The 24,736-nt window shown below is 45.8% G+C and overlaps 2 protein-coding genes and 3 non-coding genes across 7 annotated transcripts in view; all 5 read right to left on the bottom strand.

Annotated features, from left to right (window-relative positions):
• bbs9 (Bardet-Biedl syndrome 9) overlaps positions 1-13,504 on the bottom strand; it is a 96,897-nt gene extending 83,393 nt beyond the window's left edge. For both annotated transcript variants that reach the window (XM_068322944.1, XM_068322945.1), the window contains exons 1-9: positions 13,394-13,504; positions 11,871-11,989; positions 11,625-11,775; positions 9,689-9,753; positions 9,421-9,534; positions 7,504-7,678; positions 3,316-3,400; positions 3,051-3,234; positions 1-96 (exon numbers count right to left, since the gene is read on the bottom strand). The exon at positions 1-96 is cut by the window's left edge and continues 34 nt beyond it. In XM_068322944.1, coding sequence (XP_068179045.1) covers positions 1-96; positions 3,051-3,234; positions 3,316-3,400; positions 7,504-7,678; positions 9,421-9,534; positions 9,689-9,753; positions 11,625-11,775; positions 11,871-11,982 — 982 coding nt within the window. In that variant the 5' untranslated portion in view covers positions 11,983-11,989; positions 13,394-13,504. The remainder of the gene's footprint in view (positions 97-3,050; positions 3,235-3,315; positions 3,401-7,503; positions 7,679-9,420; positions 9,535-9,688; positions 9,754-11,624; positions 11,776-11,870; positions 11,990-13,393) is intronic.
• Positions 13,505-14,283: 779 nt separating this feature from the next.
• Positions 14,284-14,355, bottom strand: trnap-agg (transfer RNA proline (anticodon AGG)). Its single transcript has one exon. It is a non-coding gene; the product is annotated as a tRNA-Pro (tRNA).
• A 645-nt stretch (positions 14,356-15,000) lies between these two features.
• trnap-agg (transfer RNA proline (anticodon AGG)) lies at positions 15,001-15,072 on the bottom strand. The gene has a single exon. It is a non-coding gene; the product is annotated as a tRNA-Pro (tRNA).
• Positions 15,073-15,364: 292 nt separating this feature from the next.
• On the bottom strand, positions 15,365-15,436 carry trnap-ugg (transfer RNA proline (anticodon UGG)). The gene has a single exon. It is a non-coding gene; the product is annotated as a tRNA-Pro (tRNA).
• A 311-nt stretch (positions 15,437-15,747) lies between these two features.
• On the bottom strand, positions 15,748-24,016 carry nt5c3a (5'-nucleotidase, cytosolic IIIA). Of its 2 annotated transcripts, none has more exons than XM_068323035.1 (8): positions 23,798-24,016; positions 18,773-18,871; positions 18,322-18,391; positions 18,114-18,246; positions 17,937-18,026; positions 17,562-17,724; positions 17,149-17,349; positions 15,748-17,030 (listed from the first exon to the last, which is right to left on the bottom strand). In XM_068323035.1, the coding sequence occupies exons 1-8, from the start codon at positions 23,933-23,935 to the stop codon at positions 16,929-16,931; spliced, it is 996 nt and encodes a 331-aa protein (XP_068179136.1). In that variant the 5' UTR covers positions 23,936-24,016; the 3' UTR covers positions 15,748-16,928. The 2 variants fall into 2 exon arrangements, with proteins under 2 accessions (XP_068179136.1, XP_068179137.1); XM_068323036.1 differs by lacking the exon at positions 23,798-24,016 and adding an exon at positions 19,751-19,801.
• Between the last annotated feature and the right edge of the window lie 720 nt (positions 24,017-24,736).

Here is a 24,736-nt window from a genome sequence, read left to right as displayed (position 1 = left end):
AGGGGAGCTGGGCGGCCCACCTCAGGGTCACGTCCTGGTACACCTGCAGCATGTTGGTGTGGTTTCCTAGCAACAGGTGGGTGGAGCCGTCGGTCACTAACGGAGACAAAGACACGAGACAGATGAACAGACTCTACTTCCACTGACGAGAGTCACATGACCGAAGGAACAGGACAGACTGGAGGAAGTAGACAGTTTCTTTTTTATTCTTATTCTGAGCATCATTTAAAGTGGATCCAATCGGAGTTGAACTCGTCTGACTGAAGGTTCTGCCTTCATGCAGCCCGTCTGACATGAACACACTTATAATAATAGTAATCTGAGCTCCATCCATCAGCCTCCAGCTCATAACTCGTCAAGAGCAACATAGATGAATGAATTTATATATTCATGAGTCTCATCTGTGATGTTTTATGAACTGTTGATATAGTGCATCGGAGGGAATTATGTGTGTATGAGTGGAGACATAAAGCATGTGTGAACGTGTTATAATGCGCTATGAATGCCTTCCTAATGCGCTGCAGATGTGCTCGGTCCTTTCTGCGTTTGCTTACATTTTGCGCGGCGGTATGCAAAGGCATGCGTAATTTAATATATCGCATTTATTGGTTTGTGGATGAATCAATCCCGAATACAAGGCCTGAGTAAGCGTTTTTGTGTGTGTGTGTGTGTGTGTGTGTTGGGTGGCGGTGAGGGTCAACCACGGTGCGACTAGAACTCGTGTTCCATTCAACTTTAAGTCATGAAATAATAAATTGTCAGGAAGAAAATGAGGTCTGGAATGTGCGTCATCGCCTGCTAACGGCGGCGGTTGTGAGTCAGCCCGGCGTCTGATGGCGAGGAACTCGCCTCCGTTTCACTGCAGACCCAAAGTCAATGGTTTCATCTGATTTTTAACTTTGGGGACAAAAGTGGTGCGTGTTCACAAATCCAACCACGGAGCACAGAAATAACAAATTCCTGCGGTAGGTGGCGTTGGCCCTTCAGACGAGGTCGACCGGTTCCTGGTTTGTCGCTGAGGTCTTTCATTTAAAGCGTCAGCCTTTAGGTGTATACACAACCCGAGTCACACGCGCACTTTCTCCCGTGACTTAAACACACAATGTAAATACTACTTGTGTTTCACACACACACGTACACAAAAGGTCCGGTCCGGTTCGCCCCACCAATGGTGCCACTACCGCCTGCAGAGATCTGAGGTAGACGGCCACACGCAAAACAAACACGCCTCGCCGCTCGCACAGCTGGACACATGTTCAGCAGGGTGGTGCAGCACAGGGGTCAAAATGACAGAGTGTGTGTGTGTGTGTGTCGGGTGCCACATCAAAGCCACACACACCTATCCCAGCATCACTGTTATAATTATAGCCTCATTATAAAGGTCTGAGCTGCGATTTGCTGTCGAGGCACGTGGAGGCGTGGCAGAAGGACCGCGTTCCGTTTCCTCCAATAAACAGGCAGATCTTGATCTGGTCCAGGGAGAATCACCTGAAGAACCCGAGTCAGTGTCACCAGAACGGGTTGGACTCTTGAAGTTCCGGTGGGCCCCGCCTCCTTTAGCTTGTTGCTCCTTCCTGTCTGACCCTCCACGACCCGGCGTGACATTCTTCAGCCATGTGCTTGACATCCGTCTTCTTTGTGTTCTTTCTCTTCCGTTCTCCTCTCTGGATCCTCCCTCCCCTCGGCGTCGACTCTCCTCCTTTCAGTTCTCGTTGTCGGCGCTCCAGATCGAGTGCGATACCCTCACATAAACGGTTCTGTGGTACGAGCTGCGTAAACGCGACCAGACAGAAACATTTTTGTTGCTCGTAAAAAAAGCTTGTTTACTGCTTCACGCTTAAAAGGGTTTCCACAGAAGGTCGGTTGTGCTGCGTTTCAGCGTCGTTCTGGAGATTCAACTGTATCGGCTTCGCTCGGTTCTGCTAGCTGTGATAGCAATCAGACTGTTTTAATCCCTTCATTCACTATTAAAAAAAAAAAAATTTACCTGGGGGACTCTGGGGGAGGAGTCTTGGCCAAATCAAGTATTTAAAAAGTTCAGTCGATTCAATCTTCTCAATCTTCATCAATAACAGTTCAGAACATGAACGGTTCTTCAGAACATGGGCTTCTCTCACACAGCTGGAGCCACATCTGGATTGAGGGAGGAAGCAGTTAAGATGCAAGTCAGATGAACCCCGTTTGGTTCAGAGGTGGGAGCCGACCGGACGCTCGATCCGCCGCTCCGAAGGTACGATTCCGGGCCGAATCCACGTGGAGATCGAGGCCCTGATGCTGATGGATTTTCTGGAGAAGGTTGAGTAGAAAGGCGTCTCCTCCTGACTCCAGGAGATCAGTAAGCTGAAGGCCCAGCTGGATGAAGCTGGATCTCCCCACACGACCTCGGACTGTTTCCCACATCGTTCTGTCTTTGCTGTGGGGCGTTTATGAATCCACAACATGACGGTTTTTGAAACAACAACTGTGTTTTAAGGTTTTTAAATCTGCCAGATTCTCTTCACCGAACCGACGCAGCCGTCAGTCTCTGCAGGGATGATGTATCACACACACACACCCTCGATCAGTCCGGACAGGAACATCCATGTTTACCGTGTTAGTTCTTCCTCGTGCACGCGCGTGTTCACGCACCACGCCGTGTTCCGCAGTCTGTTTTTTGTTTTAATGCATGCAGCAGAGCTACTTCAGTAATTCCATCCCTTTCTGCCAAAAGCCACTTCCTGCAGAGCGGGTCATGTGGCGCCGGGCCACGGCGCAGAATACTTTGTTTTTGTGTGTTTGTTCGCTGCTTCTCCAGAGCTGGGCTGTGGCAGGTGCACTGATCCGTGGTGAGCTCTCAAGAACAGCAGGGGGTCGGACGCCAACTGGCTGCTACACGAAGGGTTAAGAGGCGTGAGCCCTCCACTTAACATCCAGGGTTCACGTCAAGCTGCTCCAGTTCTGCATGTTTTATTACTTCCACTATTTTAGCCAATCAGCTGTAAGCCTTTCACCAGATGGGATGTGCAGCTTGTTAGTCAGGAAGAGGAGGAAGACTCCCCCACGCCGTTTACCTGAAGCGTAGGGCAGAAAGCTGCTGGGGTTGAACTCCAACTTCTTCATGAAGCACATCTGCCCGTTGTCACGGAAACAGTAAAGGTTCCTCTCACCCAGAACGAAGATGGAAGAAGAGGAGTGGGAGAAGGACGGCACAGAGATGTCAAGGGCGTGTTCTCCCAGGACGAACGTCCAGTCAGGCTGGAAGAGAGAACACACACACACACACATTTTCAACCCATCCTTAAAGCTTTGTCTGGTAGCGCTGGCATCAGGACTCACCGTCAGCCTTTTGCCCCCGGTCTTGAGGGGCAGGTCAGGATCCTGTCGACTCTCCGCCTCTGTGGCCACGGCCAGCGTCTCGTACCTGGGGGGTCAGACGGAGGGTGTGGGTGTGGTGGTCAGATATCCACATCTAAATGCTTCCAGATCAATGGATATGAAAGGTCCCAGCAGACACGGGGAATTCTTTTCCTATCACTACCACTAGAACTTTGTTGGCTCCGCCTCCAGGTTCAGACCGTGATTGAAGCTACTTTAGCAAAATGAAGTCTGGACACTTCTTTTCTGATTGTCTCTGAACGATCGCGAACACACCTCCACCTGGTCACACACAGCACTGATGCGTTTCCTGCTTTGACAGGAAGTCCAGCGTCTAAACAGGGAACACCTCGTAGGGAACGCCACTCAGATTCAAGACTCAAACCAGCGACTCTCTGGTTACCAGGTTTTGCTTCTTTTACCGCTGGAGCGAAACCACGACAACACCAGCTATGTTTGACCTTCACCGCCGAGCCCCCGGGCAGAAACCCGAGCACACATCATTCATTAACATCTTAATTAAGGTGGAGCACAGAATAACAGGCGCGTTATTAGAGCCCGCGGCTAACGTGCTACGCTCTTCTTCTCTTTTAGGACTTCTGTCAGCTCAGTCAACAAGCTGCTGACTCGCCGTTCCCCGGAACTGCGCTCTATCACTTCTAATCAGAGCTCTTAGCGACAGGCTGAGGATAAAGTGGTCAGACTGATCTGTGGTCAGTTGGTTTTGGCTTCTTCACCGTTAGCAGGTTTCCAGGAAGACGCTGGCAGTGGATGGAGCTTGGCAGAAGTCGACGCCTCTGCTCCGACACCTGGAGGAACAGGGAGCTCCACAAACCGACCCAAACTGACTCCGAACCGCAGCCCGAAGGCTGAACGGCTGCTGATTTATCAGCTCACGGCTTTCTGGGTCAGGATGACATGTTTGGACTGAAAAACGGCCGTTAATCACAGCTGGCAGGTTGGAAATCCACCTTAAATCACCAGGACCATAATCCAGTGCGGCTGCCACGTCACCTGTGATTTATCATATAGACGAGCAGAGATGGAGTCAATATCGCCCCACCAACGCCCCCATATCTTACTCCCCAGCGTTCGACTTCAACTATCTGAATGTTCTGGAGCTGGGGTGGGGGGTGGGGCGTAACCGAGAGCAAAGCATGTTTCACGGTGTCTTTTCTGGCCCTAGATCCCTTTTTTTTTCTTGGTGATTATTTCTATCAAACTGGATATCGTGGGAACCAGATGGGACAGTTTTCCCTCCCATTACCCTGGCTGGTGATGGGCCAATCACAGCCCTCTATCTAATGTGTGCTTGATTGGCTGTCGTCCGCTCACGGTAGGGTCGATGGTGCTACGCTGACCGTTAGGAGCCAATCACAGACCTCAAGAGTCTTTTCCAGTTGATTACAGAGAGACAACCAACCAATCACACCTTTGTCTCCAGTTCTCCTGTGTCAGGTGGGAGGAAGCCGAGGAGACAAATGGACAGAACCAGAATTATTTAGAACATCTCTGAGAGAACAAGTGTTGATCTAACTGTCACAAAGCCCAGCATGAACAAAGTCAAACGTCCAAATATTAAATATATTGAGCAAAACTGACTTCAAAATGTTCCAGATTGACTATAGAAACTTAAAAATGACACAAACTCCTCCTCGTATTTTACGTGAAACAGTAAACGAAGCGTTTGACCACGACTCAGCTCCAGATTTCTGCTCTGACCCGATCCGAACAGAAGCTGCATCCATGAGAATCGGCTAACAAGCTGCTTCATGGACGGCTGCCAGCAAAGAAACCTTGTTATCACACCGTGACCATTTCCTGCTGGAGAAAAGGGACTCGAAACTATATTAAACATGTCAGTGGTTTCAGGTTTGCGGGGCAGCGGTCTGCAGATCGACGGGCCGGCGGATTAAATTCAGCCCGATAATACTAAAACAACACCGTAAAATAACTTCCTCTGTTTGGCTTCTTCTGTTCCACCCTTCCCTGAGGTGTCTTATTAATGGACGACGAGGTAGCACGAATTAATTAAAGCCACACATGGGTGTGTGGCGGTGTGTGTTCGCCTCCATCCATCAGTCGCTGGATGGATGTTGGTTTAAGTCTCTGGAAATCAGACAAAGCAGCCAGTGTTGGAAAAAACAACACAAATCAGATGATCCCGCCGCCATGTGTCTCACACGTGAACTCATCAGTCGTGGCGACGTTTTGGTGTGTGTGTAGCTATGTGTGTGTGTGTGTGTGTGTAGGCAGTAGGACAGGACACAGTCGTCTCATTTATATGAAAGAGGATCTCTCTGAAAACCTCCCCAAACAAACACACTCATTTACCTTCAACATATACATCACACGCGCACAAATTACACAAACACAGATACGGCCTCTCTGTGCATCGGATAAACACAAACTGAAATCTCAAAGCCAACGCCAACGCGCGCACACACACACACACACACACACACACACACACACACACACACACACACACACACACACACACACACACACACTGGACCAAATCAAGCTCTCATTCATCAGGGCGGGAGTGGGTCCAACAGGCTAAATAAACGCAGTGAGGCAGAACAGTTGAGCAGTCATGTGATATTAAACGTACAACAGTTAGTCTGATCTATCAGAGACGCTTCTGCAGCAGCAGAGGCTTCATTTAGTGCGGTTTTTCCCTTTAAAGGCTTCTGGGGAGGGAAAATACTGATGATTCTGCACGGACAGCAGATAATCTGAGACGTCAGAGGAATTCATGAACACGACGGACGACACACCAAAGAAATCAGAATGTTTGAAAGTAGTTATCTTTAAATTTCACCCAGTAGGCGCGGCCCAAGTGCTGAACGGCTGCATTTACAGGCCTCGTACCAGTAGAGGGCACCAGTCTGAAGGGCAGCTCCATTACAGGTGCGTTTAGAACAAGAAGGTGTGCCACAGTGAGGTATAAAGGCTTGGAAGGGAAAACTTCCGGTTCACTCTCTGATGGTTCGTCTGTGTTTCTGATTAGCTTAGCGTCACTATGGGCTACACTACATGAGATTTGAATGAAGAATGGTTTATAAACACAAGCTAACGGGGATATTTGTGAACATAAAGGAAGCTTAAAACAACGCAGTCTCTAAAATATAACAGAGGGGTGTTTCTCTTGAAATAATCTGCACTGCTGGGGCAGAAATTATTCTTATTTTCTGATTTTTGTTATTACATAAACCTACTAGTCAGGGAAAGTGTCGACATCCAAGCCTATTGTGAATAAACCTCATGTCTCCTCTGAATGTTTTATATTATTATTAAAATCGTCGTAAAATAAATTCTAATTGTTTTTCTGACTCCTCTCCTTGTGATTTGGTCCTAAAGTGGAGCTAACGATGCTAACTCTCCGTGTACGCGCTGGACACTAGTGGAAATAACAGGCCTGTTGCTATGAGTAATGCAGCGCTGTTGTATAAAGTGTCTCTGTGTAATTGAATGTGTGTGTGTGTGTGTGTGTGTGTGTGTGTGTGAAGTCACTGTTGAATCTATTTATTCTGGTGGGGGGGCATCCAGATAACAAGCAGCTGGGAGGACAGGAACGCTCAGTAACCACACAACCTCTCTGTCTGGAAGACTTCTAAAAGCCCTCTGTGCCTCTGCCCAAGGGGGTGGGGGGTTGTCGGGCTGGGGGGGTCGGGACGTGTGCGTGTGCTTATATTAAAGAGAGGTACTTTCCGATTAAACTGTGTAAATCTTTTTCGATCCATCCGGACGCGTTCTGAGAGCAGATGCCTGAAAGATGGCGGCCCGTGAGTCAGAGGCTGCGCTAACCATCAACAGCTGATGCTGCAGGAGTGTGTGCTGATACACACACATGCAACATACACACACACACACCTCACACACACTCACAGATAGATGACATCATCCTTTATTACTGCTGTGAATTCAAATCTGCATGAGAGTTGTTATCAATCTATAAATGATTATTCTCATTTGATTTAATTGTGCTGATTTTAGACACATGTTCTGTCTTCAGTCTGATATTTATTTGATAATTTATTCCTCTCTTATTTAAAACTGAAAGGTAAAATAAAGAGATTCTCTCACTTTGTTTGGGTAGAATAATTGGACTAAGTTAAAAATAAACGTGATGACGTTTCCTACTTGTAGCTCTCCAGCTGGCGGGACGAGGACACCGTCAGGAAGCTGTCGGTTCTGGGGTTGTAGACCAGCGGGCCGGGCAGCAGGAACCCGGGGAGGAACCTGCCGAAGGAGTAGCTGTCCTGCTCGAAGAACATCAGCATCCCGTCCATAGACTGGATGCACAGGGAGTGGTGGCCTGACGGAGAACGGGACACCATTCAGACCCGATTCAGACTTCCTAACAGACAATCACTTCCTGTGAGCACAAAGTCAGCTGCTCTGTTTCACGCTTCTGTGTAACTCTTTATTTATTTATACATGTGTTCTATGTTTGAGCTCCAGGATGCCAGAGGAGTGCAGCTTCCTGCCAGAGAAACACTGTCAGGAGTCCGGGTCAGAACGACTGGGTGATAATAGCAGCTCTACATGTGTGATCTGCCTCGCCCACACCCTCACCCACGCCCTGCACACACACACGCCCACGCCCAGGTACAACGTGTCAAAGAGTTCTGTATGAGCGGCGAGGCACCGGCGCAGCAGAGGAAACGACCTGCATTAGTGTCACTAATAAGAGAACAGAGCCAGAACACAGTGGCTGGGAGGAAGAGTGTGTCTACGTGTGTGTGTGTGTGTGTGTGTGTGTGTGTGTGTGTGTGTGTGTGTGTGTGTGTGTGTGTGGCCTGAATGTGACCCAAACCCAAAGGCAGCCCAGCTATTAGAGCAGTATTAGTATAGAGCTGCTATTACCGCGCTGCTAAATGGCTGCTATTATAGCACTAGAAACACACACACATACACACACACACACACACACACACACACACACACAGGGCTGGCCTCACCGCTGTGACCCTCACTTTGCAGCCTGTGCTCGTGTGTGTACGTGTGTGTCTTTATGGACGTGTGTTTCTGTAATCAGTTCTTTTTAGAGCAAACTGTGTGACGCGTTGAATCTAAAACGCTGATGATGATGATGATAATGATGAAGATGAGTCCAGATCAATTCTCACATTTAACAAGGAAGGAAGGAAGCAACACTTTCTGCATCCAAAAGATCGAGGAAGATATCAACTGAAGGTAAGAACATAAAGAAACAAAGGAAAAACTGCTAAAATACTTTCTCATTTTGCAGTAGATGTAGGGGTGGGAGTGTGGGGGGGGTCTGCAACCTTTGACCTCAGTCTACAGGTTGCAGGAAAAAAGGGTATTTCCCTCAGTGACACACAGAATCCATACATTCCCAATTCTACAGCCTCCAGTGCCATCTAGTGGTGGAAGGAGGGAAGAACAGGAAGGGAACAGGAGAGGAAACACACACACACACACACACACACACGCACACACACAGACCTTGACAATGCAGTCTTTATTACGAGATGCTTTTGCTGTGCTTTAAAGGGGGTTCCCAATGTGTGTGTGTGTGTGTGTGTGTGTGTGTGTGTGTGTGTGTGTGTGTGTGTGTGTGTGTGTGTGTGTGTGTGTGTGTGTTTCTTGGAGGGCAGACAACTGAAGGGTTTCCCCTACTTAGTTTTTCCAAGAGCTGTCTTGACTGCAGAGAGTAGCTCTGTAACCCCCCCACCCCCCTACCCCCCTCTCTCCAATAACCATTCAAACCAAGGCCCATTCACAGATGTTCACACACACACACACACACACACACACACACACACACACACACACACACACACACACACATACACACACACATCAGTACTTTGCATATGAATAGAGCGCCATAGATTTTGTTTCAGGATCCAATCTGTTCTCACTCAGTAAAACTTTTCTCCCTGCAGCCTCGCTGGACTCCAGATGTTGTTTTTGTGCTTGAAGACCAGACGTAATAAACTCCTCCTCCTCCTCCTCCTCATCTGAGGAAGAATCTGTCTTCGGCAACACAATGCGAACACCCCCCCCACCCCCCCAAAAAATAAAACCTACCTGTGACTCCTCCAAAGGTGCCGTAGGTCATGTTGCAGGCTGTCCTCTGCAGGTTGTGTTCGTAAACCGGCTTCAGCTGGTACTGGTCTCCATGCTCCACGTTCCCGGCAGTTCCTGCAAGTGAACAGATCCGAAACGAGTGTGTGTGTGTGTGTGTGTGTGTGTGTGTGTGTGTGTGTGTGTGTGTGTGTGTGTGTGTGTGTGTGTGTGTGTGTGTGTGTGAAGACACACGTGAAACACATACATCGTACAGGAAATGCCGTCTCACCTGAAACGGAGTAAACAGACAGCTTCCTGGGGTGGAGAACAGCGAGATGAAGAAGCTCTGAACACCTGAGGGCAGAGAGGAGAGTGTCTTCAGTGTCAGCCTGCTAGCAAACAAACAAACAAACAAACAAACAAACAAACAAGTGGACACAGGCTCATGTGACCCCAGGTGAGTCCCAATGGTAACATTTATTCCCATTCTAGCTTCCAGAATAATTTCTGGAACAGCTAGGGGATATTTATAACCCTTTAAACGTCTCAGTGATTCTGCTTTGAGATGTTACCTTATTTACTTCACCACAAAGCCACACAGAAGGAATCCATCCACTTTTCAGACGCACAACAAACCGCTGTTGTAACGTTTGTCGAAAGAGGAGAGAAAAAGTGGATCCCACAAGTTTTTCTTTCTTTCCCCGGAAAACCGCTCAGCGCTGAAAACAAAACGTTCCACCATCTTCCCCACCTCGGTCTGCCCCGAAAATATTTACAACGTGCTTCTCTGCCGAGGACGGATTCCAAGATGCCCACCAGTCCTTTCAGAATGCTGCGCAGAAGAACCGCAAGCAACCAACCACAACGTCTTCCAAACTGACTGATTTAGCCGGATTCCGCTTCCAGCGCAGCGATGTGGGACGCCTCTGAGGCAAAACCACAGGGTCTGTTCCCAGAATCCTCGCTCCCTGGAAAGCTTCCTCCACACCCGTGGTGAAGCGACAGGATGGATGGATGGCTGCAGCAAAATAGGTGGGGAAACGAGGGGTTGTCATGCCAACCACTGTGTCCGTCTTCTTCTTCAGGTGCTTTTGATCAACTGATTCCTGGGTGGTCCTCCTGTCTGTAGGAGGCTGGAGGAGGAAGCAGATCCACAACAAAGCAGCTCCTGATTGGCCTGAATTCAAAAGAAAATTTTTGTCTTTTTATCTCCACTGAGGTTACGATGAGGTCACTGCCATTTGTTTGTTTGTTGGTTTGTTTGTTTGTTGGTTTGTTTGTTTGTTTACTGGGTTCTTGTTAAACTTGAGGTTTGTGGATGTGGCAGAGAAGTAGAATCGGTTTGAAGTGACTAAAGGACATCGAACAAACTCTTTTTCCTGGTGCTCTTCCTTCCAGAACCATCCAGGTGAAACATTTAATGGGAACCAAAGCCGGAGAGGCATCATTTAAAATCTCTCTCACCGCACGCGTGTCATCCTACATCATTCCTGTTCCCCAGCTTCCTCATGTTCAAACACTTTTAGCTGTGAGGGGTCACTCAATCATCTATGGGACCAAAACCAGTCACATTTGCTGTAAGCATTTGCACATTTCATTTGGCTTTGACTCTAAGGGGGTCCAGATGCCGCACAATAACAACTCAGGATGGGACCCCGGGGTCCCAGGAGCACTGCTAGCATCAGAGCGGTTAGCATGGCATTAGAAGCTGTCAGATTGATCATGCTAAATCATGTCAGGGGAGGGAAACTCCAGACGTGGTGGTTTGGGTTTGCATGTTAATGTAAGTAACAGCAGGGAAGGATTTTCTATGAATGAAAAAGCGGTGTGATGAGTTATGAATGGGCGTTTCTGTGTGGCACTTTCAAGGAAGACTATGTTACAAGCTACATTATGAATGCTTATAATTCCCAGAAGGACATGACAGGCAGTTAAAGACAGATCTGTGACTCCTACCCAGACTCATTCTCTGCCGGGTGGCCGTCCAGTGATCTGAAGCGGCTAGTAGTTTTTATTCCTTTTTATATGGTGCTCTAAAACCTCAGCTGTAAAATAGAATTCAGTTCCAGTGAAATAAAAAGAACAAGAAAACACGAAACCCTTCTTTCTAAAATTGGACTTTTTGTGCTTTTTTGTTTTATATCATCTTTTGTCTATAATTCCATTGGTTTTCCAGCGCAAACCTATTCAGTGACCTTTGACCTGTGGTTCTGAGGTCTACTCACGAGACAAACTTGCCCACTTCCACCTGGATGATGGCGTTTTGGAGCTGGACTTCCAGAAGCTGGGCTTCGGCTGGAACTTCCTCACCGGACTTGCTGCTGTGTGGGGAGAAGATTCGCAGCATCCCCATGTAGCTCCCCACTACCAGCTTGTCTGTGACAAACAATGGGGGTTACTGAGTTTGACATCATTCTGATGTCATCAACAACAGATTTCCTGCAGGTTCTGTCTGTCACACACACGCTCACCATGTCCAGAGCCGCCGTTGTCCACGTCACCGACACACAAGCATCCCTGGTCAAACTCCTCCCCCTCGCCAAGCACCGCCGACCACCAATCACGGGCCTTGAACAGAGACATGCCGCCTCTGATTGGACAGAGAGTGAGGGAGAGATCAACTAAATTTTTTTTTTTTTAAATTTTATATACTGGTTTGATCCCCAAAGGGAAATTAAGAACGCACACTCTAGCTACTGATTACAAACGCATGCATACATATATATTTGTGAGTACAGGCCCCTGTATCACACACACACACAAGGGGGCCTGTGGGCATGCAGGGGAGGTAGAGTGGCAGGCAGCTCCTTCTTGGTGCGCCTCAAATGAGCAATTTGTAAAGGGGACGGCACCTTGCTCAAGGGTGCCTTGGCAGTGCTCTGGAGATGAGCTGACGCCTCCCACTGTCAGCTAACCTCTGGGTATTTTTGGAGGGGCGGGGGTGGGAATCGAACCGCTGATCTTAAATCATAGGACGACCTGCTCTACTGCCTGCTTTACCACTGAGCCACTGCCGCCCCAAAAAGCAGGAGAATTTAAAGAGTTTTATAAAGACCAGGAAACAAGGCAGTAAGGACATTTTTAAAGTCGCATTTAAAAGAAATAAAACAAATCCATTAATTGGAAAATTTAAAAATACATTTAAACAACAAGAACAAATCTGAGGAGGATTAAAAAGTGTTTGTTGTACTTTTAAGATGTGCACACTGGTGTTTTAATGCTTTGACTTGTTCAGCGCTCTTAGTCGTGTTAGTGAACCTCTGGTGATCGCTGGATAATCAGTTTGTCAGAATGATCCAGGAAGCTCCCGGTGTCCTGTGACCCACACTCACTCCTGCAACCAGTGGCAGAGCAGAAGACCAGTCATGTGACCCAGGGGGAGGTGGAAACAAGAGGCTTTTCTTCATGTTAAGTGCTGAGCAGGTGGAACAGGCTGCTAATCCACAGAGGGAATCCCTCCTATCTACAGTGCACTATGAGGCCTTAATGTCACACATTTCAGATAATTATTTTTCTTGGGGAAATTGATCATTTATCTGATTGAAATTATACTAGGTGACTAAAAAAAAAATTCAATTAAATACTCGGATCGATCCTCCAATGATAAACAATTAAATGACGTCATTATTCCTTGTAGTCGTCGGTTATTATTCATATTTTTCGTACTCTTAAAACACACGTGTGGGATTGTTCTCTGCCCAGTGGGACTCGCGTTGTAATAACTACGTCATTTATCATCCAGCTATAAAATGAAGTGACGTCATGTCACCGCACACGTCTTCGGGAGCTTTTTAAAGTCGACTCATCCCGCTAAAGGATGTTAGCTTCCAGCTTAAAGCCCGCAGATGTAACTTTAGCTCCAGGCGGCTAATCGGCTAGCTCTCCAAGTTACCTCCATACTAGCTAGAAGAGCGAGAAACGGCGTCGCCGCTGTTTTTATGTCTTCCTGATAATGACGTCAAAGCTCCACCTCGGTTCAAACGTCATTTCTTACCTTGACGCGCACAAGCCTGTCTTTCGATCAAAAGTTTGTTCCTCAGTCGCACGAAAATCACATTCTCAGCCTCCTGCTCGCTGCCATCGTCCTGTTGTCATGACACTGACGCTCTACGGCGCGCGAGTGGCTGTGAGCGCGAACGGAAGTGGGTGGGCTGCTGGGAAGTGGAGTTTTTAGAGGACATTGTGTTTCTGGGTCCAATCTTCAGTAGATTTCTGATTCTAGCTGGATGTTTTGCCTTTTGCCAGTCTTTGTTTTGTTTGTTTTATCAGATACTTCAGTGTCAGTGATACTTCAATATCCAGAATATCCTTATACAACAACAACAACAAAAACAACAACAATAAGTGGGTAAGCGGTAGATGATGGAAGGATGGATAACAACAACAACAACAACAATAGTAATAATAATAATAAACAATAGAACATTGATACATGTCTTGCTGGGATAGCCTCCAGTTCCCCGTGACCTGCAATGGCAGATATTGAGGTTGGAAAAATGGATAGATAGATGGACATTGATACCTATGCTGTAACGCTAGATTAATTATTGCAAAAATGATTAATCTTCATAAGTTATACAGCAAATGGTTTATCGCTCAAGTAGTGCATTCATTCAGGATCACACATTAAATGTTACATTAAGTGACTTTGACTTGATTTTGACTTTGAAGTGTGATCCTAAATACAGCATGTCCCTTTATAATAATTTATAAAGCTCACAGGTACACACTAGCATCCATCAGTAAGGAATGACATGTGTCATATTAGTTTCACTGTCCTTTGTATGGATAAAATCTAATATTCTAATACTGTGTGTATAAAAAACACAACTGATCGTAAATGTCAATTGCATTTATATATACAATATTAAATATTAAAAGGCAGGGCTCGTCCGGGATTTGAACCCGGGACCTCTCGCACCCTAAGCGAGAATCATACCCCTAGACCAACGAGCCACATAGATGTCTAACTTAACTAAGAGTTTTGGAGTCAAGGCGATGCCACGTTGACTGGATAGTTTTGTTCTTGCATCTGCAGACTTTTAATTTGTGGTGTTTGACTGACATCTACAGGCGGTTTGCTGAACTGCAGACTCCACCAGCGACATCAACATCATCTTCTCTGCCGAGGAAAAGGTGATCAGGATTTAAGAGTTTATTTTCTTTCAGATTCATGTTCTGGAATTGGCTGGAAGTACAGTATGTGAATATCTAATTTCTTACATGTAATGACGTATGTATTTAGCAAATTTAGCAAAAATGTAACGTTGATATTTATTCTACCCTACACTCTGAAAGGTTTTATTGAAGGGTTGTTTTAAGTTTTTTAGTGTTGAACACAATATTAGGGTACAAATCTGAAAGAGGTAAATAAGTGGCCGAATTTGACTTGACTTTTTTTTTTTAAAATTATCAACCACATGAGGAAAGATTTCACACATTAATTCATTTAACTAACGAACTGTTCTCCTGTCCTCCCTGATGTTCACCCAGATGGATCTCGTTCCTTCATCAAAATGTCTTCATGAAAAGTTTGCACAAGAAAAAAAATCTAAACTTCCTTCAGGTAAAAAGAATGTTAGGAGAGAACAGAAAAGCAGAGGGCTCGTCCGGGATTTGAACCCGGGACCTCTCGCACCCTAAGCGAGAATCATACCCCTAGACCAACGAGCCACACTTCTTCAGGCAGAACAGATTGTATATCACACATGCCACGTTGACTGGACTTATCTTGTACTGTTTGCCGCCCTAGCGGCGGCTCATGGTACTGCAGGCGGATTGTCAACTTTCTGCATTTCTTGATCCGAAGTTTTTACCCAAAACTAACTCTGAAAGAAATGTTGCTGTACAGAAACGGAACGCACCTATAAACTGGAGCATTCATACTGTCTGTTAATACGGTGAAATAGTTGCTCAGCTCTACCTGAGCTTAAGTCACTCCATTTTTTTCAGTCATCAAAAAGTAGGGCTCGTCCGGGATTTGAACCCGGGACCTCTCGCACCCAAAGCGAGAATCATACCCCTAGACCAACGAGCCATATGTACAAGAAAACCTGTACTTTTTAATGTTACAGCATCCCCACACATTAACAGTTTCAAGAAGGGTCTTGACACAGAACCTGGGCAATTTCTTTATAACTACGAGGCTGAATATGATTAAACATGAGAGCTTTGAAAATACTTCCCTGTATCAAAGAAAATACTACCATACAGGACACATCCACAATGTTTGTATTGTGAATTAAAGATTTAAATGTAAAAATATAAGTTTCTTTCCAGTAAATTGTCTACATGCTGTAAACTATGATGTGCACCTTCACATGTTATTAAAATGTTATGGTTCAAATCTGCTGATCCAGTCACATTTTATTACCTTTTTGAAATACTACCATCAAACAAAACAGAAAGCCAACTTCTTATAAAAATACAACACACCAGTCTGAACCTTTGGAGATCTCTCCAAATCCAGAGAAACAATATACATTTATATATAACGCCCACATATACAGTATGACACTCGTCGCCATTCTAATTATATATTTATATTTTAGTCTTCCATTTCTTTGACATAAACTTAGAAAAGGCAACATGCAGGTGATAGCAGCACAATAAGACAACATTCAACGAGACAACGAGAGTTTGATTTTTTCATCAAAATAAAGATGAATGTCTGAAAGGTGGGGCTTAATTTTACTGAAATATATGTTCTGTTTGACCAGAAGCAGCTCTTCACTTCTTCTGTTCATGTTAAGATTTTGTCATTTTGTTCAATCCATCTTTGATTCAGGGGAATTTTTCTGTCCCCACTGCTGACCACTAGGAGTCATCCTTCCATCAACACCCCCTTAAAGGAATAGTTCACCCAAACATACCAACTCATTTCTTCCCCTTCCTACAAGATCTAACGAATCAAACTAATTGATGAGCTTGTGAACTGATCCTTCAAAGGTTGGCCTGGAGAAGCAATTGATTGTTCTGCCAGCTCCTCCCCCTGTTCTTCTTCTTTATGCTAACATGATGCTAAACACGCATGTAAATATGTCTTTTCTGTGCATCATGACTAGAACTTTGCGTCCACGTCCGGCTGGTACACAGAATGTGAAGAGCTTTTCTTCTGACCATCTGAATTGTTTCCCTCCCCCAAATTAATTTAAAGTAAATCACATAATTTAATTTGTACTGAGTTCTAAAGATTCATCAGTGAGGAGAAGTAGTTCCATGGTATATAAAACATACCATCACAAAAATAATTCTATGAATCAAAATGGTGACTTTTAAATATGGAGCTGGTGTTTTTCTTTTCTCTATCGTAAACATCTTGAACAGCTGAAATGGACAAAACACACCAGAGACAAGCTTCTGCCGCCATAGGGACTTTTAAACAGTTCATTCAGGGGGTGTCAAATGTCTTTAAAAATTTTTTTACAGGTTGCGAGCAGGAAGGAGTGGAATTGGCCGCTCTGGACCAATGAAAAGGTGTAAGTTGGCCTTAGAGGTCTGGAGGAGGGGCTGAGGACCGGTGGGAGGAGTTATAGAACCTTCTGGAGGATGGCGTTGGGCACTTCCAGTGTCTCGTCCTTCACAAGGACGATGTCGTAAGAGTCCAGATATTTGTCCAGTCGTTCTTCGACCTGATGGGAAACCAGAGGGAAAGATTCAGGAGTGTGTTTTAGGGTTGTTGTCATGGAGACCCAGGTTGGAGATCAGGTGGAAGAGGAAGGGTTAAGTCAGTGGTACGCTCCTTCTTACCTTGTCGTTGAGGAAGCCGATCTTGAGGATGTTCTCCACGTTGGGCACGCCGTCGGCCATGCTGAGGTCGCCCAGCGAGTCGCCCATGAGGACGACGTTGCAGTAGTCCTTCAGCTGCTTGAAGTACTCGGTGTTCCTCAGGGCACCTTCGTGTTTGTTGTACACGTGGATCAGCTCACCTTTGAAGCCTCTCAGGATGCCCTGTGGAATGAAGAGGACCTGGAGTCAGCCAGAGGCTTCTCTGAAGCTGGAACTTTAAATACGAACCCTACGCTACGTGATTTGGGTCAAACATCTCTGACAAAAACTTCCAACAACCAATTTTTTCACCAAATGTCGGGATTGGAGAATCTGGATTATCCGAGACTGAGCGTGGTCTGATCTAAGCCTGGCTTGAGTATAGCTGGACTCACATTGTCGTCGAAGTCCATGAAGTTGGAGACGACCTTGACGTTGGGGTGGTAGACGCCAGCTTGGCGGATGATCTCCTCCAGGACGTCGCCCAGGCCGGCGGAGAAGATGAAGACGGGAACGTTGTGCTGCCGCAGACGCTCGAAGAACTGCTCGTAGCCCTCCCTACCGGGCAGATGATCAGAGAGCAGATGGTGAGACATCGCGTGAACAATCTACTCCTCTGGTCGGGGTTTATAGGAGAAAAAGATAACAACCATGCTAAGGTCACCGATGAATATTAAACCGCAAAGATTCTAAAGATTCCTGAAGGCTTTGCAAAATTTAACAAGATCTCCCCAGCCATGGGTGGAAATCTGTAGTGGAGGGGGTGGTACCTGAGCGCAGCGTCGGACTCTCTCACCACCTCCGACAGCTTGTCTTTCTCTAACCGCTGCTCCACCAGTAATGTGTGCGACTTGAAGTACCTGCAAATACACACACAACGTAGTGTTAGGGCGCGCCCTCCTGGTGGTGAGCGGAAACACAAGAAGAAGAAGGAGAAGAGCTCTCACCACTCCACGATGAAGGGAAACTTCTCCTCCGTGGTGAGGTGGGGGTCGATCTCGATGGGGTAATATTTGTTCTTCAGCTGCAGGAGCTTCTGTCGGCACTCGTCCGTTATCAGCTTGCAGTTATCGATGATGTCTGCAAAACAACGGGGAGAATCTAAGAAAACCTTAAAGAAAAAAACTTTACGGGGCGGTGCAGGCTCATACTCACTGTGGCACGTCGGGCTGCGCTTGCCGTTGATGGCGAACTTGCTTAACGTCATGTCGAAATCTGTGATGATCTGGACAGGAAGCAAGAGCAGTTTGTTCACCAGAGAACATCAGTTCTAACTAGAACCAAACAGGAAACATCCAGCTGGCCTTAAAAATGTGGAATCAGGTGTTAACCCTCGAACATTATGGCTTAGAACAGTAACAACGTCTCTAACCGGGTGGTTTTTATCTGATGTAATAAACCCAATAAAATAAACTTGTCATCAAAATATATCAAACAATATTTTATTATTTTATTTTACTTTACTGATTCACTGTAGCGACCCCTGAAGGTAAAAGCCAAAAGGAAAAGAAGATTAAATATGGTGTTTTAGCGTTAAAAGTAGTCAGACTCCAGTTTAAGCGTCCACCTCTGGGGGGCGCTGGGGAGCGACAAGGACTTCTTGTACCTGTAGTTTGGAGGCTCCTCCCTTGATGAGGCCACAGATTATCTGCTCCACCCTCTCGGGGTCCTTCATATGGACCGTTGTCTTGTCAAACTGGGGCATCTGCGGGGGAGAGGTTCTGGTAGTTAGTATGGGTCAGACTTCATCTTCCAGGAGGAAGCTCAGGACGGCTCAGGACGAAATGTTAGGATGCGGTCATGTACGATTAACTCAAAATTTCATTTCTGCAGATTCTTTTTTAATTAGTTTTCAAACTGGTATTTATCGTATTGAAAACTTGACTGCTGCCAGCTGAGGATGACACGATGGAAAACAAGCGGTACATACAGAACAGACATGCTGTTCATCGCCTGGCTTCCACCAGGCTTATTGAAGCAGCATCAGGTTTCAGAGCAGCTCGTGGATTTCCTCAGAACCTCCAGCAGAACCACAACACAAACTAAATTTAACTTCCATGACGCCTGGATCGCACAAACACCAGCAGACACACACACCAGCTTCCTGAACCGAGGAGGAACGATAATATGGTTTCTCTACCTCTCACTTTTTTCTTTTCATTAACTTTTGAACGAGTTACCGTTGGCCGAGCTGCCCAGCGAAACCAGGATCTCAAAGCCTGTCGAGCAGGAAAGAGTAGGAACGGGTGTGTTTACCTGACGGTGTGAAACTCAAATCTGCAAAATATTTCATGGCAACAAACCTATTTGTTGCCATGAAATATTTTATTGTTGTTTTGTTTTTGTTTGTTGATTCTGGAAGAATTCAGATGTCTGGATTTACACCACAAGCAGGAAAAATAAAGCTTAAGGTCCAATAAACCTGATGACTGGAGGAAAAACGGATATCATGACTGTCGGTGGAAAAACTCTCACAGCTCTAAATGTTTTCCTGACAGGCTGGAAGATGAACACACACACACACACACACACACAGACACACACACACACACACACACAAAGACACACCCACACACTGACTCACCTCGGGGGTTGTTGTCGACGCTACAGCAAAAGTGAGGAAAAGATTGTGCGTCTGCGGAGGGTTTTTATATCCACAGCACAGGCAGGGGAGGAGGGAGGGGCGGAGCCCAAAGTAGACGAGACAACATAGGCCCGCCCTCTGCCAGAGGCTGACACACACACACACACATGCAAACACACACTGACAGCATCAGCTGACTCACGTCAACACACCCCAACCCAAACACACACGGTTCAGTATTAATAGAAGCTGAACGGGTCAATAAGTTACACTAATCTACTCCCGTTTCAGGAACGTGACCTCTGACCCCTGAAACCTTTAGAGTCCATCAGGGATACACACACCTCAGCAATGCTACTGCTGTGCACGCACATTTCAAAACGCACACATGCGCGCGCACACACACACACGGCAAACAGTATGACTCCACAAAATAGGTCACACAGGTCAAAGGTCAGTTTTCACACACAGAAATATGAAGAGTTTAATGTATGTAGAGTTTAATGTTCACAAACAGAAACAGTTCAATGTTTATAAACAGTTAAATGTTTATTAACATTTTAAGTATGTAAACAGTTTATTGTTTGTAAACAAATTGGGATATGTAAATACTAATATTTATAAACAGTCTAATGCATAAAAACAGTTTAAGCTTTCTAAACAGTTTAATGGCAACTGACTCAGCATTTTCCTCCCACAGACGTTCACACGTACAAAAAGAAGAATGGAATCTTTCAGCCTTTTAATGTCTGGTTGAGTCTGAACACGTCCATCATCTTGATATAATGACATTAACACCCACCCACCCACACCCACACACGAACACACACACACACACACACACACAGGTAGAGCAGGTTCTTGTAGCAAACACTGACTCACTGTCTTACATAACTCAGTCACGAACACCAGCCTGCAGAGTAAGTATGGGAATGGATCAATAATTAATATCAGTAGCCACGCCCCTCAGGGACCCTCCATGATTTGTTCTAAAATGATTTTATCTGTTAACACTCAGTGTTTTCTGATAAGTAGAACTTCCTGCTGCGGCGAGACGAGAACAGGTTAATTAGAGAAAACACCTTAAATGATTAGTTATTAATTTTTTGGTGGAGGGAGGAAGCCGGAGAACCTGGGGAGAACCCAGGTAGACACGGGTAGAACATGCTAAAAGTCTCAGGTGTTGAGATGGACTTGAATCTAGAACCTTCTGGTGACATGTCAAGTTTTACATAACACCAGGCTGGGTTTTTGCTGAACACTGCGTCACGACCTGCCCCCCCTCTGAACCGTCGCTGTCATGAATGTAAGACGACCCGAACCGACCGGGTCCTCGTCTCTGCTGGCCACGACCGCCTCGCATTCCACAGCTCCTACGAAGTAGGTCAGTCCTCTCCAGTTACATGTCACCACAATAACAACACATGTCCCCGCTCTACCAGGCCTTAGCCAGAGTCAAAGAGACGAACACCGAGTGGTTCTGATGAGTCCAGCAAGGTCCAGTTCAGTTAGCCCCATTTGCAGGTTGAACTGCGATTTACATCTGTACGCAGAACATGCAAAGTACTTCAGGACCTCGAGATATGAGCTGCTCGACATACAAGTTTTTGAGGTTCGAGTTGTGGATGAGACCGAATCTCATTTTTTATCACGTGTTGAGTTCAGTCACAGAATGGATTAAGCTCTTATCTCCATATTACTATCTGAGGTTCTACCATATTCGTCAAAAGTCCAGGGGATGCTGTGAAATGTGAACTAAAGTAACAAAAGTAAAAGTAAGACACAGATTAGTGTTGATTTTGGAAGCTGATCAAACTTTTTATCAACTACTAACAGAACTCTGAGAAGTGGCTGAATCACACCAGATCCACCATGAGCCTGAGAGGTCGAGGTCCCTCCCATAAGGATCAAAGGTCACAACCTGAGTCAGAACTGCTTCAACCATACACACATCTGACAGACAGCTGGAATCACACTGAAAGAAATCAACCACGACAATCCTCCAGTATCAACCAGCCAAGCTGACTTAAAACATCCACAAGTCCACACTGCAATGTCCAAAGCTGAAACCTACGCTGTGCAGACCTACTATGAAGCTGCATAGTTTGATGTAGATTCAGATTATGAACTCTTCAGCCCCACAAAGAGCATCCATCAGGATCTAAATTATAACAAGGTTATAAAATGACAAGGAATGTTTTTAGATGTAAATCCAGGAAGGGAAGTCTGGATACATTTATGATCAGGAAGGAATGACTGCCTTCATGCTGCGACACGCTTCTTAATCTATGGGAGTCAGTTGGTTTTATTGTCGACGAGCGGTGAAGATAAGACCGGAGAGCCCAACTCCCTTCTGTGTGCTGAAGGATAAACACTGAAGCAAAGCTGTTCCTTCAGGAATCCCTGGTGGGATCTCAGAGGACTTTGGTTTCTCTATATTCAAAGTAAAGTTTAATCTGAAGTCCTGAATATTGCATTGAGGCATTCGTCAGTTTCTGGGCTCTTTCCCACTCTGGGAAAGACTTTGTCTTGTCTTGCTGACGATCGTCTGTTTCTACTGATAACAGCAAAGCCATTGAAGTTCAGATTCACCTTCACCAGAAAACGTCAACCTCCAATTCACTTTCTTTACTCTAATAAACAAACGAGTTCCTTGTCTATTCCTGTCTCTAATTTTTTCCACAAAGAAGAGCTGAAGTCAGAAACCTGCAAACTTCTGCTCAACTTCAAGTTCAGGTGTAGCTTTTTCTGCCATCTAGTGGTCAACTGGGTGAAACACATTGGGTTGGTTCACAGAAATCCCTCGGCAGAGAATGGGTCATATAGATTTGCGCTTTGAGGACAAATTGTTCTCAGCTCCTGCGGTTTGGAGTGGATGTTTGCTGCATCATTAAAAGCACATGGTCACAAGTTTCCATGCTGACAGTCGGAGCAGGAAACGGCTTCAACCCTGAAGCCACAGAGACTACGACATCCCATAACGTAGGCTCACGCTTTCACCAGACGACTGAAAACCAGAGCTAACAAATGTCTGCTGAGGACTTTCCATCACACCCTTTGATGCCCTGGTTGTGTTTTTATCTCTGCGAGTCAGATACCTGCCACCCTGCCCGAGTCAAGGTCGACCTCGAGGACTCCTCCCAGATGGATTACTCCTTCAAACGGAAACACCAGAACAAAGGAGGCCTTTCAACCAGACGCCACAATCACCTTGAACTGGCTGTGGAGGCCGAGGACGAGCAGCTCTGCTTGAGCCGCTGACCGCCATCACATCACTCCTGAACAGAAGACTTCAACTAGTCTCGATTTCTTGGATATGTGTAAATATAATAAATAATATTCAAATGACAGGTGAACAAGACAAAGCAGAGTGACGTCATGAGTCTGCTGACCCCGATGTCGTCCTGCAGGTCAGAGAGCTGCACTGAAAGAACTTCATGTCCTTTTGCATCTTGCATAACCTGCATGCTGCTGCAGGATGCCGGTAGAGGAGAGAGGGCCCGCCGCCCTCCACGGAGGCCCCCCGCTGCTCCTTCCGGTCCCCCCCCTAATCAGTCGGAGGAGCTCTGTCTCGTGACCTATACAAACAGTTGCTGTTTTGGGGGCGTTAGCGGCTGCGCAGAGCACCATGCAGATCCATGCAGCCGTCAATGATTTAAAAGACAGAGCCACCTTTCCTGGCAGGGTTTTCAGAATAAAAGCGGAACACGTGTTCCAGCGGTTAAATAATAACTCGACGTCCGCATTCAAATAATTATTTTTTGTGGTTATTTATCACATGTTAGTATGTTCATTTGCTGATCACCAAACAAAATGCAAATGTTTCCATAACTTCTAGAATAAAAAGTTGGAATTTTAGGCTAAATCTACTGCAGCTAGAGTAACTCTTAAAGTCAACGTAAAATGTAGTCCTACTTCGACAAATACATGTATAGTGCGCTAGAAAGCAGTTAACTTTTGCGCTTTTATTTTGAAGGTCAACCATCCCTACTTCCTGCTTCCTCTCGTTCGTTACTTCACGCGGCTCGACCGTCAGTTTTTACTCACCATCTCTATGATCCGTGTCTTCTTCCCCGCTCGTTTCTTCTTGGCCACAATGTACTGGGCCAGGACGACGCCGCCGAACAGCACGCAGACACTGGCGCTGGCCGCGGCTCCAACCTTGACCACGGCCGTCCGGTCCATGACGGTCCGTCCTGCGTTCCTCCGCCGGAGAGTGGCTACTGCTGGCTACCACCTCCCGTCAACCGCTGCCTTCCGACTGACTGGTCCATCCAGCCAAAGATCGTCTATGCGACACGTGACGTGTCACGCGGCTTCAATTTCCCCTGTTCGATATAAATTTGTACTTTACCCTGAAACAGTTCGTAAAGTAGCGAACTTGTTGGATAAAATTGCACTATAATGTTTATAAATGCACATTCTAATCAAAACTCGCCTTGTTATCTTATAAGTATTTTATAAGCCTTTTTTTTATCCCTGAATCAAACGACTTCAATCTCTTTTCAAAGTAAAACTCTTCCGTTTATACTGGAAATACCTAAATAAAGCCCATCGTCATCTGCACAAGGTCATGTATATAAATAAGAGGGAAACCTCCATAATGCTTTTTAAGACAACTACGCAGTGTCATGTGTCATGTATCTTTTTGAAGTTAGATACGTGACTCATCTTTCTAATAGACAATCTTTGTTGTGAGCTTGCCTTTACCTCTGACGTCACTGTACGGTCCCTCCGTGGAGAAGATGCCAATGTCCTTTAATTCCTTAATATCCTTTAATATTATTAAAAGTTATAGTTTTACATCAGATTATTGGGAAGTGTTTTATTAAATTTAACCGACAACTGAACTTTGTCTAACCGGTGTTTCACAGGACATTTAAGTGTATATTATTTATTTACTGCGTGACCTTTAAATCAATGGGCAAATATAACTGTCATCTTAACGGAGAATATGTCAGTTGTTAAAATAATGATCACTACTTA

The sequence above is a fragment of the Antennarius striatus genome, chromosome 9, assembly GCF_040054535.1.
Source record: "Antennarius striatus isolate MH-2024 chromosome 9, ASM4005453v1, whole genome shotgun sequence".
NCBI lineage: Eukaryota > Metazoa > Chordata > Actinopteri > Lophiiformes > Antennariidae > Antennarius > Antennarius striatus.
The sequence above is the reverse complement of the archived record's forward strand: the minus strand, read 5'-3'. Positions and strand labels throughout refer to the sequence as shown.